The following is a 17,645-nucleotide window of genomic DNA, read 5'->3' on the forward strand; positions in this document are numbered from 1 at the left end:
TCGTTTCTCAGTTTAGGTAGATACGCTGCTAGCTTCTAGACTAGGACCCGAATTTAAGAAATAAAAACAGTTCAAAAATTGTACTTTGTAATCATCTTTCGTCCAACAATGCACGAATGACAGTAAATGCGTGTCATTTAAAAAAAATGACGTTCATACTGCAACAAGAGACTGTATAAAAACATACGTCGTGTTCAAACACACGTACAGAATATTTCATTGGAAGTGAACAAATACAGCTGACATTTAAAACGACCGTAGTCTGTTACATTTGTAACAGCTTGAAATACGTGACTCGAGATCACTTACCGGCCATGCTATTTTCTAATTTGGTATAAAACTGCATGTATATTGTTTACATAATGCTTCCGAGAAAAGATTAGCACACGATCTTTTCACACTGAAATCTTCTGAGTGTATATTGTTCACATAGCTCTTCAAGAAAGATTAACACACGATCTTTTCACACTGAAATTTCCTGCGTGTATTGTTTACATAACATAATGCTTCCAAGAAAAGATTAACACATGATCTTTTCACACTGAAATTTCCTGAGTGTATTGTTTACATAACATAATGCTTCCAAGAAAAGATTAGCACACGATCTTTTCACACTGAAATTTTCTAAGTGTATTGTTTACATAACATAATGCTTCCAAAAGATTAGCACACGATCTTTTCACACTGAAATTTTCTGAGTGTATTGTTTACATAACATAATGCTTCCAAGAAAGATTAGCACACGATTTTTTCACACTGAAATTTTCTGAGTGTATTGTTTACATAACATAATACTTCCAAGAAAAGATTAGCACACGATCTTTTCACACTGAAATTTTGTAAGTGTATTGTTTACATAACAGAATGCTTCCAAGAAAAATTAACACACGATCTTTTCACACTGAAATTTTCTGAGTGTATTGTTTACATAACATAATGCTTCCAAGAAAAGATTAGCACACGATTTTTTCACACTGAAATTTCCTGAGTGTATTGTTTACATAACGCTTCCAAGACACGAGATTTTCACACTGAAATTTCCTTTCATTTATTTACATAAACACATGTAAAACACTAAGTAAAAACAACAACAAGGTTTCACAAGTAAACAACCGTGAATACCCTTATGCGAATCTGTGGTTTCATTTATAAACAACTGTTAATACAATTCTGAGAATCTATACTTTTACAAGTAAAATATTGTGAAATTGAATACAATTCTGAAAATCTGTAAAGGTAAACATGACTAATTCTATAAAAGTAAAATATGAAATACCAAAACATACGGCGTTTATGTGTACTGAACGTCAAGAACTGGTGTTAATTGCACTGTTTACTAGTGTTTCACTATTGGGAGTCTGGAATCTCGTAGTAACAACTACATATCCTTTAGACCAACGTAGCTAGACGTTACAGCAGGAATGGGTACTAGTACCACGGATGCCAAGAAGAGCCCGAGAGAAATGTTAACACATTCTGAAATAAGGGCTTATAAATTTGTTGACATGAATTCCCAGAATGTTACAGTTTGCACCATATAAGCAACCACATAAGACGGATATCAACCAGTGACGTCATAAGGCCCTCGGGTTTCCACCCTCCACCGCAGACGCTTGAGATAGGTCGATACTTTGGTTTGTTTTGAATTTCGCACAAAGCTACACGAGGACTATCTGCACTAGCCGTCCCTAATTTAGCAGTGTAAGACTAGAGGGAAGGCAGCTAGTCATTACCACACACCGCCAAATCGTGGGCTACTCTTTTAGCAACTGAAAGGGTTATTAGCATATTTGATGTGACGGGGATTCTAACCCGCGACCCTCGGATTACGAGTCGAGTGCCTTAACCCACCTGGTCATGCTGGGACAAGTCAATACTTATGACGCCTTCTTTGTCGACAGATAAGTGACTCCTGTTTGTTTTATTTTTCGTCGTGCAGATGGTAAACACAGCAGATAATACGTAATTTGTACGATTCGAACTTAGAAGTAGAACACATATTTGTAAACATACGTTATCGAAACTTCGTTTAAGGTGTTCAACACATAAAGATAAGAAAAGATAAAAACTCAACAAACTGAAATAAAATACACAGTAAAATAAGATGTTTCCATATTGTAGGAAACTGTTCTATTGTTGTAAGACGTGCGACTCGTAATCCGAGGGTCGCGGGTTCGCGCCCGCGTCGCGCTAAACATGCTCGCCCTCCCAGCCGTGGGGGTGTATAATGTGACGGTCAATCCCACTATTCGTTGGTAAAAGAGTAGCCCAAGAGTTGGCGGTGGGTGGTGATGACTAGCTGCCTTCCCTCTAGTCTTACACTGCTAAATTAGGGACGGCTAGCACAGATAGCCCTCGAGTAGCTTTGTGCGAAATTCCAAAAACAAACAAACAAACTATTGTTGTTGTATCGCAAGGGGAAAAACAGCCATGGTAAATAATATTGGAATACATACAAAATAAGGACTTCAGAGGAAATTTATTATATATATAAACTGTGTTCTCATTTCAATTTAGAATGTAGAATACGTTAAATCCACGAATCATAAATTTCAAGGACTTGAAACAAAGTGAATAGAACTGGTACTCGTTTCTCAAACATGCATTCCCGAAATTTTCAGGCGCCAAAAATCAGATAGAAAGATTACTTCAGTAATCTCTATGGCACAATATGAACAGTTTTATTTTGCAATTGTTTATTGGTTTGCTAAGAGAACCAGCAGATACGAGTGATTGAAAGGATACTTTTCGTATCCATTGCCTTCACTTTGCGGATCAGATCGTTGGTCTGGACTGTCTTGGGGTGTAGTGGTTCTGCATTTTTTAACAATTTTGCTACATTAAAATATTTCCCGGGAAAGCCTCTTATGTATTCCTTCAGCCACCAGTTTACCTAGAGGTCACTGGGTTTTTGAACGGTCACAAATTGACAAACAATAAGGATATAAAAATGTTGGCCGTGATGACATTCATGTCAATCGTTTGTATAAGGCGTGCTTGAATAGAGAAATAAGTAATTTACAAACACTTTCAGTACACACGTGTGTATCATTCATAATAGCTGGAGAAAAACAAAACGACGATCGCAAGCCACCTCTTGACATGAAAAAATCAAAGAAGTTAGGCACGATAATTTTCGCAAAATTTGATCTTACCCAAGCCTTACGTGTCATATATATATATATACCAGACATTGATTAAAAATGATTTAAACAGGTTGAAGTATATTATACATCTAATAGGAATTTGAATTAATGTGAAAGGTTAAATAAAAATATAAAGCATTGAAAAAGACACACTTCAATTGATATGCCAGTACATAATGTTTTCCAATGGAACGCTTCATCGTCAAGATGGCAGAAGACACGTTAAACATTGAAGAAAAATAACATTTTAAAGACGTCTAGGAAGCAATAAATGATGATTGTTTGGGATAGGTCATAAACTTTGACATTGGCTACTACTGAACTACAGCTGAAAGTTGTAACGCACGTGACAGATTAAACAAAATATAGCCTAGCTTATTTAGTTAAAGAGAAGCGTTACACATTGAATTAGTGTAATTTTTACTTTTACGCCAGACCTTTTAACTGATTTGTTTCGAATTTCGCACAAAACTACACGAGGATTATCTGCGCTAGCCGTCCCTAATTTAGCAGTGTAAGATTAACGAATAATAGAATTGACCGTGATTTATAACGCCTTCACGGCTGAAAGGGCGAGCATGTTTGATGTGACGCGTAAAGTATCTTAATTGAAAGGAAAGACACGAACTTCACCCAAAAACTCTTTTAGAAGTTACGAGTTAAACGGTAAAAGTGGGTAAAATATTTTAAAACAATAGTCTTAACATTTGTGATAAAAATCACATCGAGTTTTACACTACTGACGAGTTCTGGTATAGACGAAAGCTCGTAGAAGTCGGAAGATAGTCTGAAATACTGTTCTGATTTGATATCAAAGTGTAAAACTAAGAACGCTGTGAGACCTCCCAATGTAGTAATTTTTATCACACATTGTAGGCCTAATGATGTACTATATTTATATTCCATTTTCGAGACTTATCGCGTGTTCTATATTGTCGTTTTCCATGTGCTTAAAAATGGGGTCGAAACACGTTATCAGCACAGTGTAACACATAATTGGCTGCTCACTATTTTTCTCTAGGGAAGGTGATAATTAATGAAGCTCGATAAAATGAGCTAATTAACTACCATGTTATTAAGCGTTTAATTTTGTGGAAGTTGTTTATACGCTACACGCTAACAAAGTACTTTATTATAATAATGCACTACGCTAACGAAGTACTTTATTATAATAATGCACTACGCTAACGAAGTACTTTATTATAATAATGCACTACGCTAACGAAGTACTTTATTATAATAATGCACTACGCTTATGAAGAACTTTATTATAATAATACACTACACGCTAACAAAGTACTTTATTATAATAATACACTACACGCTAACAAAGTACTTTATTATAATAATGCACTACGCTAACGAAGTACTTTATTATAATAATGCACTACACTAACGAAGTACAAACATGCTTGACTGTGGAAGAGTGGGGGGGGGGGTCTTCTCCCAATAAATATATTTTAAGAACTATCAAGATTGAACATCTGGAGCTAAATGTTTAGACATTCCCCACCCGACTTTATAACTACACCACTGACATGGGTATCAGTTGGGTGCTAGTCTATTAATACGACTTTATAACTTCACCACTGACATGAGTATCAGTTGGGTGCTAGTCTATTAATACGACTTTATCACATCACTACTGACATGGGTATCAGTTGGGTGCTAGTTTATTAATACGACTTCATAACTTCACTACTGACATGGGTATCAGTTGGGTGCTAGTCTATTAATACGACTTTATCACATCACTACTGACATGGGTATCAGTTGGGTGCTAGTCTATTAATACGACTTTATCACATCACTACTGACATGGGTATCAGTTGGGTGCTAGTCTATTAATACGACTTTATAACTTCACCACTGACATGGGTATCAGTTGGGTGCTAGTCTATTAATACGACTTTATCACATCACTACTGACATGGGTATCAGTTGGGTGCTAGTCTATTAATACGACTTTATCACATCACTACTGACATGGGTATTAGTTGGGTGCTAGTATATTAATACGACTTTATAACTTCACTACTGACATGGGTATCAGTTGGGTGCTAGTATATTAATACGACTTCATAACTTCACTACTGACATGGGTATCAGTTGGGTGCTAGTCTATTAATACGACTTTATCACATCACTACTGACATGGGTATCAGTTGGGTGCTAGTATATTAATACGACTTTATAACTTCACTACTGACATGGGTATCAGTTGGGTGCTAGTCTATTAATACGACTTCATAACTTCACTACTGACATGGGTATCAATTGGGTGCTAGTCTATTAATACGACTTCATCACATCAATACTGACAATAGAGTTTGTTTTTGAATTTCGCGCAAAGCTACACGAGGGCTATCTGCCCTAGCCGTTCCTAACTTAGCAGTGCAAGACCAGAGAGAAGGCAGCTAGTCATCACCACCCACCACCAACTCTTGGGCCACTCTTTTATTAACGAGTAGTGGGATTGACTGGACATTATAACGCTCCCACGGCTGAAAGGGCACCATTTGGTAGCTGGTCTATCAACCCAACTTCATCACATCAATACTGACACGGGTATTAGTTGGGTGGTAGTCTATTAATACGACTTTATCATTCCGGTACTGACATGGGTATCAGTTGAGAGTTACTCTATTATTTTTAAAGTTTGGATAATGGAACTTCTTACGCCACTCCCCCAAAAGCACGCCCACTTTGATAAAATAAATTCAAATGAACCGCAATAAATTAGTGTTATGGTTAACACTCCTACGAAAAGTGGGGCCTAATAGGCCCCAGAGCAACTGGAAAGGTTATTAATATTAGGCTAATAAATTTGTATTTAAATGAAATTGCCATTTCATTTGATTTCATTTCATTAAATATCATTTAAATACAAAATTATTAGCCTAATATTAATAACCTTTCAAGCACTCTGGGGTATTAAAGCCCCACTTTTCGTAGGAGTGTTAAAGCTCTTAATAGACAAATCCAGGTGTCGCTTTTACTGTAGTTTACTCATGTTCAGTGAAAAGAAAACAGACATTTCTAACATCACAGCCTCACAATTTCACTCTATTCCCTCAGAAAAGTGCTATAAACAATTATAAAACAGTCTCAGCCCACGTCACCCGATACCATCATTAGCTCACTTCAGCCCATAAAGAGAGTAAACGTCTGAAAGTCACCCTGAGAGCATACAGCAGCTCGAGCCTTGGACCTATCAAACGATAACTCAGTGTACCAATTCGTAGAATACATCGGGGTGACAGCTTTACTCCATTCTGTTTGTTTAACATTGCTATATGTAGCTTCTTTTCCCAGTGATATCCCTCGTATCAGGGCTTATGTTTACTTTTCCCACATCTTAATTTGCACCCGATATTTATTTATCTGTCCTTTAGGTTTATAGTCTTTTTTTTTTGTGGCCTAATTGTCCCGAATGTGCGGTTGAAATACAGATAAATGTGAAGTACTTAGAAGCGTCACGATTGATTTCCTTTTCTACATCAGATTAGCACAGAAATCAACGTGTATTCAATAAATATTGTTATTAGCAATAATAGAGTTTGTTTTTGAATTTCGCGCAGAGCTATACGAGGGCTATCTGCCCTAGTCGTCCCTAATTTGCTGATTTAGCAGTGTAAGACTAGAGGGAAGGCAGCTAGTCATCACCACCCACCACCAACTCTTGGGCTACTCTTTTACCAACGAATAGTGGGATTGACCGTTACATTATAACGCCCCCACGGCTGAAAGGGCGAGCATATTTGGAGCGACGGGGATGCGAACCCGCGACCCTCGGATTACGAGTCGCACGCGAACATTTATTACTTCGGTCATCTAACCTGTTACTAATTATTATATAGATCTCTATTATGGCCCAGCATGGCCAGATGGGTTAAAGAGTTCGAATCTCCGTCGCACCAAACATGCTCGCCCTCTCAGCCGTGGGAGCGATATAAAGTCCCAGTCAATCCCACTATTTGTTGGTAAAAGAGTAGTCCAAGAGTTGGCGGTGGGTGGTGATGACCAGCTGATTTCCCTCTAGTCTTACACTGCTAAATTAGGGACGGCTAGCGCAGATAGCCCTCGAGTAGCTTTGCGCGAAATTCAAAACAAACATTTTTGAATTTGCCTAATGCAATTTGCAAAACAGTCTCATAATAACGTTTCTCATAATTAATATTAGCCGCATGATATCCAGTATTCGCTAAAACAATGCAACGAACGGCAGTCTATCAGGCATTGCAATCTATCATTGTATTGTAGGTGGCTTGAAATTACGGAAATTACCTTTACATGAAGTTGAGAAGTAACTGGGTAAAAATTCCACTATATCGGCTGCATGATAACAAATCGTGTTTAACCTTAGGTATATCCGTTTAAGCAATGAACCGCGAATATTGATTTTAAAACGAACAAATTGGTAAGTTTAATATTTTTTAATAAGCAAGTATTTTTGTTAGAAGGTTGAAAAATAGAAAATTATAAAAATAATTATTTTTCTATTTGCTTGCTGAAGTGCCCTCACTTAACTCGAGTTTAAACTACTGATAACTGCAGGTCGAGATACCACGAGCTAACCCTTACTTTTACAATGTACTAACCAAACAACTTTTGAACACGTTAGATGACCCATCTAGCTTGCTCTACAAGAGAAATCAGTTATCGATAAAAATACGGGGTTAATAAATACAATAGTAGGCCTGTAGAGACTGGAAAAATCTAAGTTGTCGTAAGTTTATACGAGTTGTAGAGACTAGGCTACTGGAATTAACATAAATCGATACGTGAATAACGTAAAATTTTTAGTCACGCACATTCGCGAGAGTATTCAATAACATCTATAGCTCGACAGCGCCACACAAAAGTCTCTTGGAACGAAACAAGGGTCAGTCGCTAAAATTGTGAAAGGCACCGAAAACTCACATTTTCCACGAATCTACATTAACTCTTCTTCCTTGGTGAGATCACGCTTGAATGAATTCCACCTCCTGTTTCTGTGTAGTGTGCTTTCCATGAATTTCAGTACTTCGAAATTGCGTGAATACACAAATGGTATATTACCTTTAAAACACACGGTACCATATTGTTCGGTGAAGAGCCCCGGACAACTCTAGAGGGTCAGTGGTGCGTATTTCGGTATGTTTGTTTGAATTTCGCGCAAAGCTACACGAGAGCTATCTGCACGAGTATTTTGGCGCCAGGACTTCTTTATTGTTGCTTCGGAAGGATAATAATTCGTTCTTCAATGTAAGTCGGATCAATTTCTTGATTCCAGAATAACGATGAATGAAGTGACACACTCGGAGCTCTGGTGGTAACCCTATAAAACAGCTTTAGAGACGTTCAGTACAAAGTAGGCAAGTTTTTAAAACAACAACAGAAACAAGCTGTGCAGACTCCTTATAGAAAACTACAGGCAAAGAGGACGCTTTAGAAAAAAGCAGGAGTTATGTAAAGGCCTGTACTACATATCCTTACGACGGTCATCATTCGTATCTATCTCCACATTCATAAGACGGCTGGTATGGGTATTAAAACTTAATAGCTCGGATACCCCCCCCTTCCAGTAGCATAGCGGCATGTCTGTAGTCTTATATCGCTAGAAACCGGGTTTCAATACCCTTGGTGGTGACGGCAGATTGCCCATTGTGTGGGTTTGTGCTCAACCACAGAACCAATATAAATTTGTATAAATTACTAATAGAAACTGCTAAATGGCCCTGCATAGCCTGGTGGTTAGGGCACTTAACTCGCAATCTGCGGATCAGGGTTCGAATTTTATTACCGAACGTGCTCTCCCCTTTTAGCCAATGGGGCGTTGTAGTGTGACGGGAAATCCTTGGTGTAGCTTTGCACAAAATTCAACAAAACAAACAAGAGACAAAAGCACAAGATGTGACTCATACTGGCTCTTTCTTAAACTTGTCTCCTTATGGTAGTCGGCTGCAACATAATACCATGCATTCTGTTCATTCGTAAACGCCCCCTCTCTTAAACTTACAACGTTCCGTAGTGTATGTGAAGTCAATCTGATATTCGAGGAATACAAGAATGACATCATACACGTAACATACTTTTTATTACTAAAATAACTTGTTTTTAGATCACAAGTTTCTAACCAGGGGTGTACAAGACAAAATGATATTTGACATTTATAGGAATTCTTGCGCAGTTCCGATTATGTTTTATCATTCACACTGGAAGAATTCTACGAAGTCGTAAAAATATACACGACGTAAAACTAACATTTGTTCTCACCTGACCAATGGTTATTATCTTGATCCTGATGTATATAACGTAAATAAATAATAAACATATTAACAGAACAACGCTATTTAACCAAGTGAATGCCTTCATCTGCACAAGGGCCCGGCATGGCCTACCGCGTTAAGGCGTGCGCTTCGTAATCTGAAGGTCGCGGGTTCGCGCCCGAGTCGCGCCAAACATGCTCGCCCTCCCAGCCGTGGGGGCGTTATAATTTTATGGTCAATCCCACTATTCGTTGGTAAAAGAGTAGCCCAAGAGTTGGCGGTGGGTGGTGATGACTAGCTGCCTTCCCTCTAGTCTTACACCCCTAAAGTAGGGACGGCTAGCACAGATAGCCCTCGAGTAGCTTTGTGCGAAATTCAAAAACAAACAATCATGTGCACAAAAGACCAGACATTAAACAACTGTGTCAGTTACAAGACGCCTAATATTTATTTATTTTCTACATTTCACATTTATCATTGCGAAATGTAATAGCCTTAAAAACAACATTTTTTTCCTTCTATTCTCCATGTTAGACCGATATGTAATATATGGTGGAATAAAAATCAGGGTAAATTACAAGCTCACAAATATTGAAACAAATTGAGCTAAATGTAAGTGTAATTGATTGTTTATTTACATTAGTAACTACGTGTTTAACCGAATACGCAGAAATGTGAACCTACGTTATATTAGTAACCACGTGTTTAACTGAACACGCGGAAGTGTAAGCCTACTTTATATTAGTAACCACGTTTTTTTAACCGAACGCGCCAAAGTAGTAACCAACGAATAGTGGGATTGACCGTGACATTATAACGCCCCCACGGCTGAAAGGGCGAGCATGTTTGGTGTGACCGGGATTCGAACCCGCGACCGTCAGATTACGAGTCGAACGCCTTAACCCACCTGGCCATGCCGGGCAATCAGTGACGAAAGTCAGCATGAGAACTCCTACCGATATATGTATCAAGAGATCCTAACTTTAAAGAGGAAAGAAAACTGCCCGTTACCAGGATCCATTAACACATAACGAAATACGTCTGTAGTCACAGCCTCCAAAAACATTAGAAATGCTAATTCTAACAGACATGATCCAAACATGAATGTCAAACCAGTTAGCCGTTTCGGAAGATCAAATCAGGGATTAGGGGTTGAGTGGTTTGACACACACGACGTTTCAAATCCCTTCTCTCGCTGTTTGCAAGACAGTCATCCACACGTCTGTCTGTAGTCACCCCTAATATCTTGAAGTCATAAGCACTAGTTAAAATAACCTTGTAGTAAAAAGTAATCCTCTAATTTTACATTTGTATAACTTCCAACCTTCCTCTACTTTTAATTAATTATTACAAGAAAGTGATAGTTGTAACTATAATTCTGTAATAATTAATTACACACCAATCATCTTTCCTTGTTACACACACACGCATTATGACAAAAATATTATTACTGACGTGTGCTCCAATAAATACATAATTGCGCCAAGCAAACCTGCGACAAAACAGTGCAAAATCATACTGTTTATACAATAATATAAAAGATATCATTTTAAAGCGAAAATATCAGTGGTTATAGCACCAAAATGCATTAAAGATATTTCGTCTATCAGACGCAGTCAATACAATGAATGTAAAACTAGAAAGCAAGTTATATATTCAATAAGGGGTTGGAATCTGGGTGCTACACCCCACAACCACCACAGAAAGGGGTTGAGGGTATTAGAATTATAGACGTAGCTTTCTAGTTTATAGCATCATATCTAAAAAAAAAAATTACAATTGTATTAAAACTTTAGAAAGGATGGCGTCTGCGGTACGTTTTGATTGGTTTGTTTGTTTATGGGCTATCTATGCTTTGCTCTAGAGGTACTGAAACCAGATTTCTAGTGTTGTAAGTCCGCAGACATATCACTATGCTACCGGGGGATATTTTTGATAAAAAGATCTAGGGTGGTAGATGTTATCAGATTTCTCTTTTTCTTTTTTTCGTTTTAAATGGGTTATCTATCATGCTGACAATCGGCTACAGACGGTGAGTGGTAGTGGAATCTGGGACGGTGTGAATACTAGTACTCTGTTCCTAAACGTGTTCGTCCTTTCAGCCGTTGATGCGTTAAAATGTGACAGTCAATACCACTATTAATTGGTGAATAGGAAACGAGTGGTGTCAATTAGTTGCCTTCCCTTCAGTCTATCACTGCCCAATTAGGGACGGCTATGCGAGAAATAATCAATACAAGTCAAGCATACACCTAGCGGTAAACAATGTGATTTAAATAAATAAATAAATAAATAAATATATATATATATTGAATATTTAAAAAAAAATAAATTAGAGTGCTCAAAGCAGGCGAAACGCCTGAATAATGGTGCATGGATGCCAGTTTTCCCTCGGTGCCTTTGATTGAGTGTCTTGGATGGCGGGCAAGTTTACTCACCCACGATAGCAGCCACTAACATACAACCGCAACTAAATAGAATAAGCAAATACTGTCAAAAATACATAATAAAAATAAACACAGCAAAAACACAACTCGTAGTCTTTATGAAATTGACAAAATACAAAAATCAACAGCCAGAATTATATATGAATGGTACACTACTTCAGACTGCCCCATCGGCAAAATTTTTAGGTCTGACCTATGATTCAAAACTAACTTGGATCAATCATGTAAACGAAATTAAAAATAAAGTCTGGCGAAGAACTAACTATGCTAGGAGTCTAACTGGTAAGAACAGTGGAGCATCTACAGACAACATACTAAAAATTTACAAAACATACATTAGACCAATAATCGACTATACGGCTCCAGCTTGGATGACTGTAAGTAACAAAACAATTAAAACCAAACTACAAACAATACAAGACACACTCCTCACAACAGCATACAGAGTTCACAGAACAACATTATATAAATTTTTACACAAATATTCGAACATACCAACCGTACCAGGTAGATTCCTACATAGTACAATGAGGTACTTTGATAAAAATTGGATAAAAAATGAATTACTATGCGAACTAGATAGGTACCTCATACATGATGAAGCTGGTCCTAAATATCTCTCCCCAGTCAATTTATATTTTAAACATAAATAAATAATTAAAATAAATAAATAAAAAATAAATATATAATAAAAAATAAATACGTATAATGAATTTAAAAAAAATATATATAAAAAGTGCCACCATCAAACTTGACATCTTGCTGATAGGGCAAAATAATACCCATATGTATCACAATACGTGGGCATTGCCCTGAAAAGGGTCGGAGAAATATTCAATTCAATCTGACCCAAAAATGAAGTAACTATCACTATCAAACACTGCAAGACCCCATAAGTACGGGAAGAAGGAAGAGGTCAAAGAAAACCTGACCCTCCAGGGTACGAACGTATCATACCCAAACACCGAGAGAAAAAGAACTGACGATTTATTTATTTTTTAAAAATGATTCGGGCGAAATAATAATGACAATACGAAACGTAATGCATTGTAATGCATTACATTTTTCACCAAATCAAGTAGTGAATGTCAGAACTGTGTAACCCAGACAGCATACAACATGCTGACATGGATTTCTTAAATAGATTAATGATTATTAATAATATTTGGAATGTTGAATATTCACCTTGTTTTAATTTTCGGTTCTGTTGGTCCCAGCTATCGATTAATTTGTTTCTAAACATACTTCTAAAATTTCATACCGTGTGTTTCTATCTCTGAAAGATACTGTTGCTTTAAAACATGTGATACTAAGGTATCATCAGTAAAGATATTTTCTATGTCAATTATTTTAAAACACTTGTAACAATTAATAAGTTAGCACGAATGTGAAAAGTAGCAATAATTCTGGAGCCGATGGAGTCACGAATATTTTAGGCCTAAGAAAAGTGTTTATAATTACCCTTGACGGAAGAGTACAAAAGTGTCGAAGTTACTTGGTTTCTTCCTACAATTGTTTTCAGTTAACACTGGTTTTATAGTGAATACCCAATCTTCACACAATTAATATTGGTTTCACTGTGAATACCCAATCTTCACACAGTTAGTATTAGTTTCACTGTGAATACACAATTTTCACACAGTTAGTATTAGTTTCACTGTGAATACCTAATTTTCACATAATTAATATTCGTTTTATTGTGAATACCCAATCTTCACACAGTTAGTATTAGTTTCACTGTGAATACACAATTTTCACACAGTTAGTATTAGTTTTATTGTGAATACCTAACCTTCACACAGTTAATATTAGTTATATTTTGAATACCCCATCTTCACACAGTTAGTATTTGTTTTATTGTGAATACCCAATCTTCACACAGTTAGTATTGGTTTCATTGTGAATACCCAATCTTCACACAGTTAGTATTGATTTCATTGTGAATACCTAACCTTCACACAGTTAATATTAGTTATATTTTGAATACCCCATCTTCACACAGTTAGTATTAGTTTTATTGTGAATACCCAATCTTCACACAGTTAGTATTGGTTTCATTGTGAATACCCAATCTTCACACAGTTAATATTACTTTTATTGTGAATACCCAATATTCATTTTATTTCAAACTGTTTTCTGGAATATTTAACATTGTATTTAATATTTAAGATTGTTTTAATATTTAACATTGTATTTAATATTTAAGATTGTTTTAATATTTAACATTGTATTTAATATTTAAGATTGTTTTAACATTTAACATTGTATTCAATAGTTAAAATTATATTTGTTCTTCACAGATTGTCAGGTGGATTCTTCTCACTCGAATTAATTGCCAACTGAATTATACAGGATAACAGAACAGGGCGCTCGACTTCTAATCCGAGGGTCGCGGGTTCTACTCCATATCCAATATGCTTGCTCTTTCAGCCGTGAGTGTGTTATAATGTGCGGTCAATTCCTTGATAAAAAAGAGTAGCCCAAGAGCTGGCGGAGGGTGGTGATGACTAACTGCCTTTCCTCTAGTCTTACACTACTAGCGCGTTAGGCGTGCGACTCGTAATCCGAGGGTCGCGGGTTCGCGCCCGCGTCGCGCTAAACATGCTCGCCCTCCCAGCCGTGGGGGCGTATAATGTGACGGTCAATCCCACTATTCGTTGGTAAAGAGTAGCCCAAGAGTTGGCGGTGGGTGGTGATGACTAGCTGCCTTCCCTCTAGTCTTACACTGCTAAATTAGGGACGGCTAGCACAGATAGCCCTCGAGTAGCTTTGTGCGAAATTCCAAAACAAATTTACACTACTAAATTAGGGACGGCTAGCGTAGACAGTCTCTGTGTAGCTTCACGCGAAATTCAAAAAACAAACAATAATTTCCTAGCCACCTATTGAGAACGAAACTAAAAATGAACCAGGTAACGAAAGTGGGTAATTAAACGTATTTTTGATTTTAGGTTCGTACTTATACTGAGTGTGCTACGAACCAAAAGAAGAAACATAATTACGTAATGATGACTTCACTAAAATTAGGGCTGTCACAAACATCACCCTCTAACTCCCAGGGCTATTAACTTCTCTTTATTTCAACAGTACACTTTACACGCGTAAACGGATTTAGTTCTCACAAACGCATAGTTCAATGTTTGATACTTGTTCATCCTGTAGTTTCTATTCCAACTCATCTAGAGGAACTCCAGATCTGTTTGGTTTCTGTGATGATTGTTCTCAGGAGTTGACGTGTTGTTTCGCTAACAGAGTGAGATGAAGTCTTGACTGATGACCTAGAACATTAACCTAAGGCCTCACGTTCTGTTTACTGATTCTACAACATTTATCTGAAGCCTCGAATCTTACAACATTTATCTCAACTTCAAGTACAACTTTCAAATCTTACAACATTTTTCTCAACTTCAAGTACAACTTTCAAATCTTACAGTATTAATCTCAACTTCAGTATTTATCTCAACTTCAAGTACAACTTTCAAATCTTACAGTATTAATCTCAACTTCAAGTACAACTTTCAAATCTTACAGTATTAATCTCAACTTCAAGTACAACTTTCAAAGCTTACAACATTTATCTCAACTTCAAGTACAACTTACAAATCTTACATTTATTTCAACTTCAAGTACAACTTTCAGACCTTACAACATTTATCTCAACTTCAAGTACAACTTCCAAATCTTACAGTATCAATTTCAGACTTCACGTACAACTTCCAAATCTTACAGTATCAATTTCAGACTTCACGTACAACTTTCAAATCCTCTAACATTTATCTCACTCCTCAAGTCCTATTTACTGATCCTACAACATTAATTTCAGGCCTCAAGTCCTACTCTCTGATTCTACAATATTAATCTGAACCCTACAACATTATCCTATGCCAGAGTTGCTTCTAGCATTATAGAATGTAGTACGACTGGTGAGAACAAAGTTGAATTCTTTTGTTGCACAACTTACTCTCATTACTGGATTATATTCATTCCAAGAAGTTCCCATTGTTTCTGGGTGTTGCCTATTATCGATTCTCGTGTATAATGCGTGTTCTATTTATGTTAATAATAACTATTATTATTTAAGTAATGGTTGACTAATTGCTTTCATCCATGTATTATTATTCATTAAATAGTTTTTCGATCGGTTAACGATTATTAAAGTTTTTATTCGTTATCATTGTGTTTCGTAATTGCTAAAATGTTGGCACTTTCTATTAATGGTTGCTCATTTTTATATTACTAGCTATTATAGATTATTATTATTTATTTAATATATGTTATTAATGGTTTTATAGGTATATTTTAGTCCCGGTTATTACTAGTTGTTGTGGTAGCTATACCGAATTTTGGATTAATTAGTATTATAAGTATTTTTTTCTTATTCTAACCAGAGTTTATAATGGTCATTATGTTTTGGCATTAGAGAAACAATTGTTACGAAGTTAGTTGTAAATAAAAAAAAAGGTTTGTGTGTTTATTTTGGATGTTCGCGCAAAGTTACACAAACGTTATCTTAAGTCTTAAGTTACTGTAATCAAATTGTAGGACTTTATCCACCCCTCTAATAACGAACGCACTCACAGTCTCAAAGTGCGGAGCGCAGTTTTACGGCAAGGGGATGCAAACCATGAACTTTGAAAAATCGTAACCAGGTATGTAGTGAAATTATATGACGTAAGCACTTTATCATAACCTAACATTTGTAAACTAAAAAACAATATGTTGGAAAAATCTTAATTTTTGGTTTAAAACGGTAACACTCCGCCAGGTGGGATTATCATAACAATAAACATGCCCGGCATGGCCAGGTGGTTAAGGCGCTCGACTCGTAATCCGAGGATCACGGGTTCGAATCCCGGTCACACCAAAACATGCTCGCCTTTTCAGCCGTGGGGTCGTTATAATGTTACGGTCAATCCCACTATTCGTTGGTAAAAGTAGCCCAAGAGTTGGCGGTGAGTGGTGACGACTAGCTGCCTTCCCTCTAGTCTTACTGCTGAATAAGAGACGGCTAGCACAGATATTCCTCGTGTAGGTTTGCGCGACATTCTTAAGAAACAGACGAAAATCTTAAGGCCAAAGAATACACTTTTTTTTTGCTGTGTGGCGAAATGCCGAATTGAAATGATTACGTTTTTACTGCTTTACTTTAATGCAACGAAATCACTTATGATTACACGGAAAACTAAATCCGCCTATAACGTGCAACTGCATTCAACTGTACGGGATGGATAGCTATCTGTAGTAAACGTTGCGATTATAACTTGAACTGCTTACCTTGTCCGCTTTTACTGAAAGTGCATTTTCAGTTTTTACCAATCCACCCGTGCACATCAACATAAAAACTACGCTGACAGCTTCACACTTTATGGTACGCTTCATTCCGAACAGCTTTTTTACCTAAAAACTTGAAGTCACTGATATTTACAAAACAACGGTTCTGTCTCAGGTTTCACTCTCTCATATTACATGCAACACACTCCACATACTGCCTTTTTAAACTATTGGGACTACTTTTGGGGCAGCAAATTTTCCGTTTTACTGTCCCCTTCTCCGTTGATGTCCAATCACAGGTTGCCATTTTGCCTACTTGTGCTGTCATCTAGTGGTACTTTTACGCAATTTAGAATCGATCGAAAAAGTGGTTTGTTAACTGTGCGATAAAATTTTTAATGAGTTTTGTTTGTATATTTCTTGTACTTTCTGGTACATTTAAAAATTAATATCGGTGTAATTGGGCTGCAAATACGAAAGTGTTTTTTCTTCTTTTGCAATAGAAGATGTAACATAAAACAATGTTGTAG

General features: G+C 36.8%; 1 protein-coding gene across 1 annotated transcript in view; it reads right to left on the reverse strand.

The window, feature by feature from the left end:
* Positions 1-17,375, reverse strand: part of LOC143246610 (syndecan-4-like) — an 84,974-nt gene extending 67,599 nt beyond the window's left edge. The window contains exon 1 of the mRNA XM_076493631.1: positions 17,119-17,375. Coding sequence (XP_076349746.1) covers positions 17,119-17,223 — 105 coding nt within the window. The 5' untranslated portion in view covers positions 17,224-17,375. The remainder of the gene's footprint in view (positions 1-17,118) is intronic.
* Positions 17,376-17,645: the final 270 nt, after the last annotated feature.

This window comes from Tachypleus tridentatus, chromosome 3 (assembly GCF_004210375.1).
Source record: "Tachypleus tridentatus isolate NWPU-2018 chromosome 3, ASM421037v1, whole genome shotgun sequence".
NCBI lineage: Eukaryota > Metazoa > Arthropoda > Merostomata > Xiphosura > Limulidae > Tachypleus > Tachypleus tridentatus.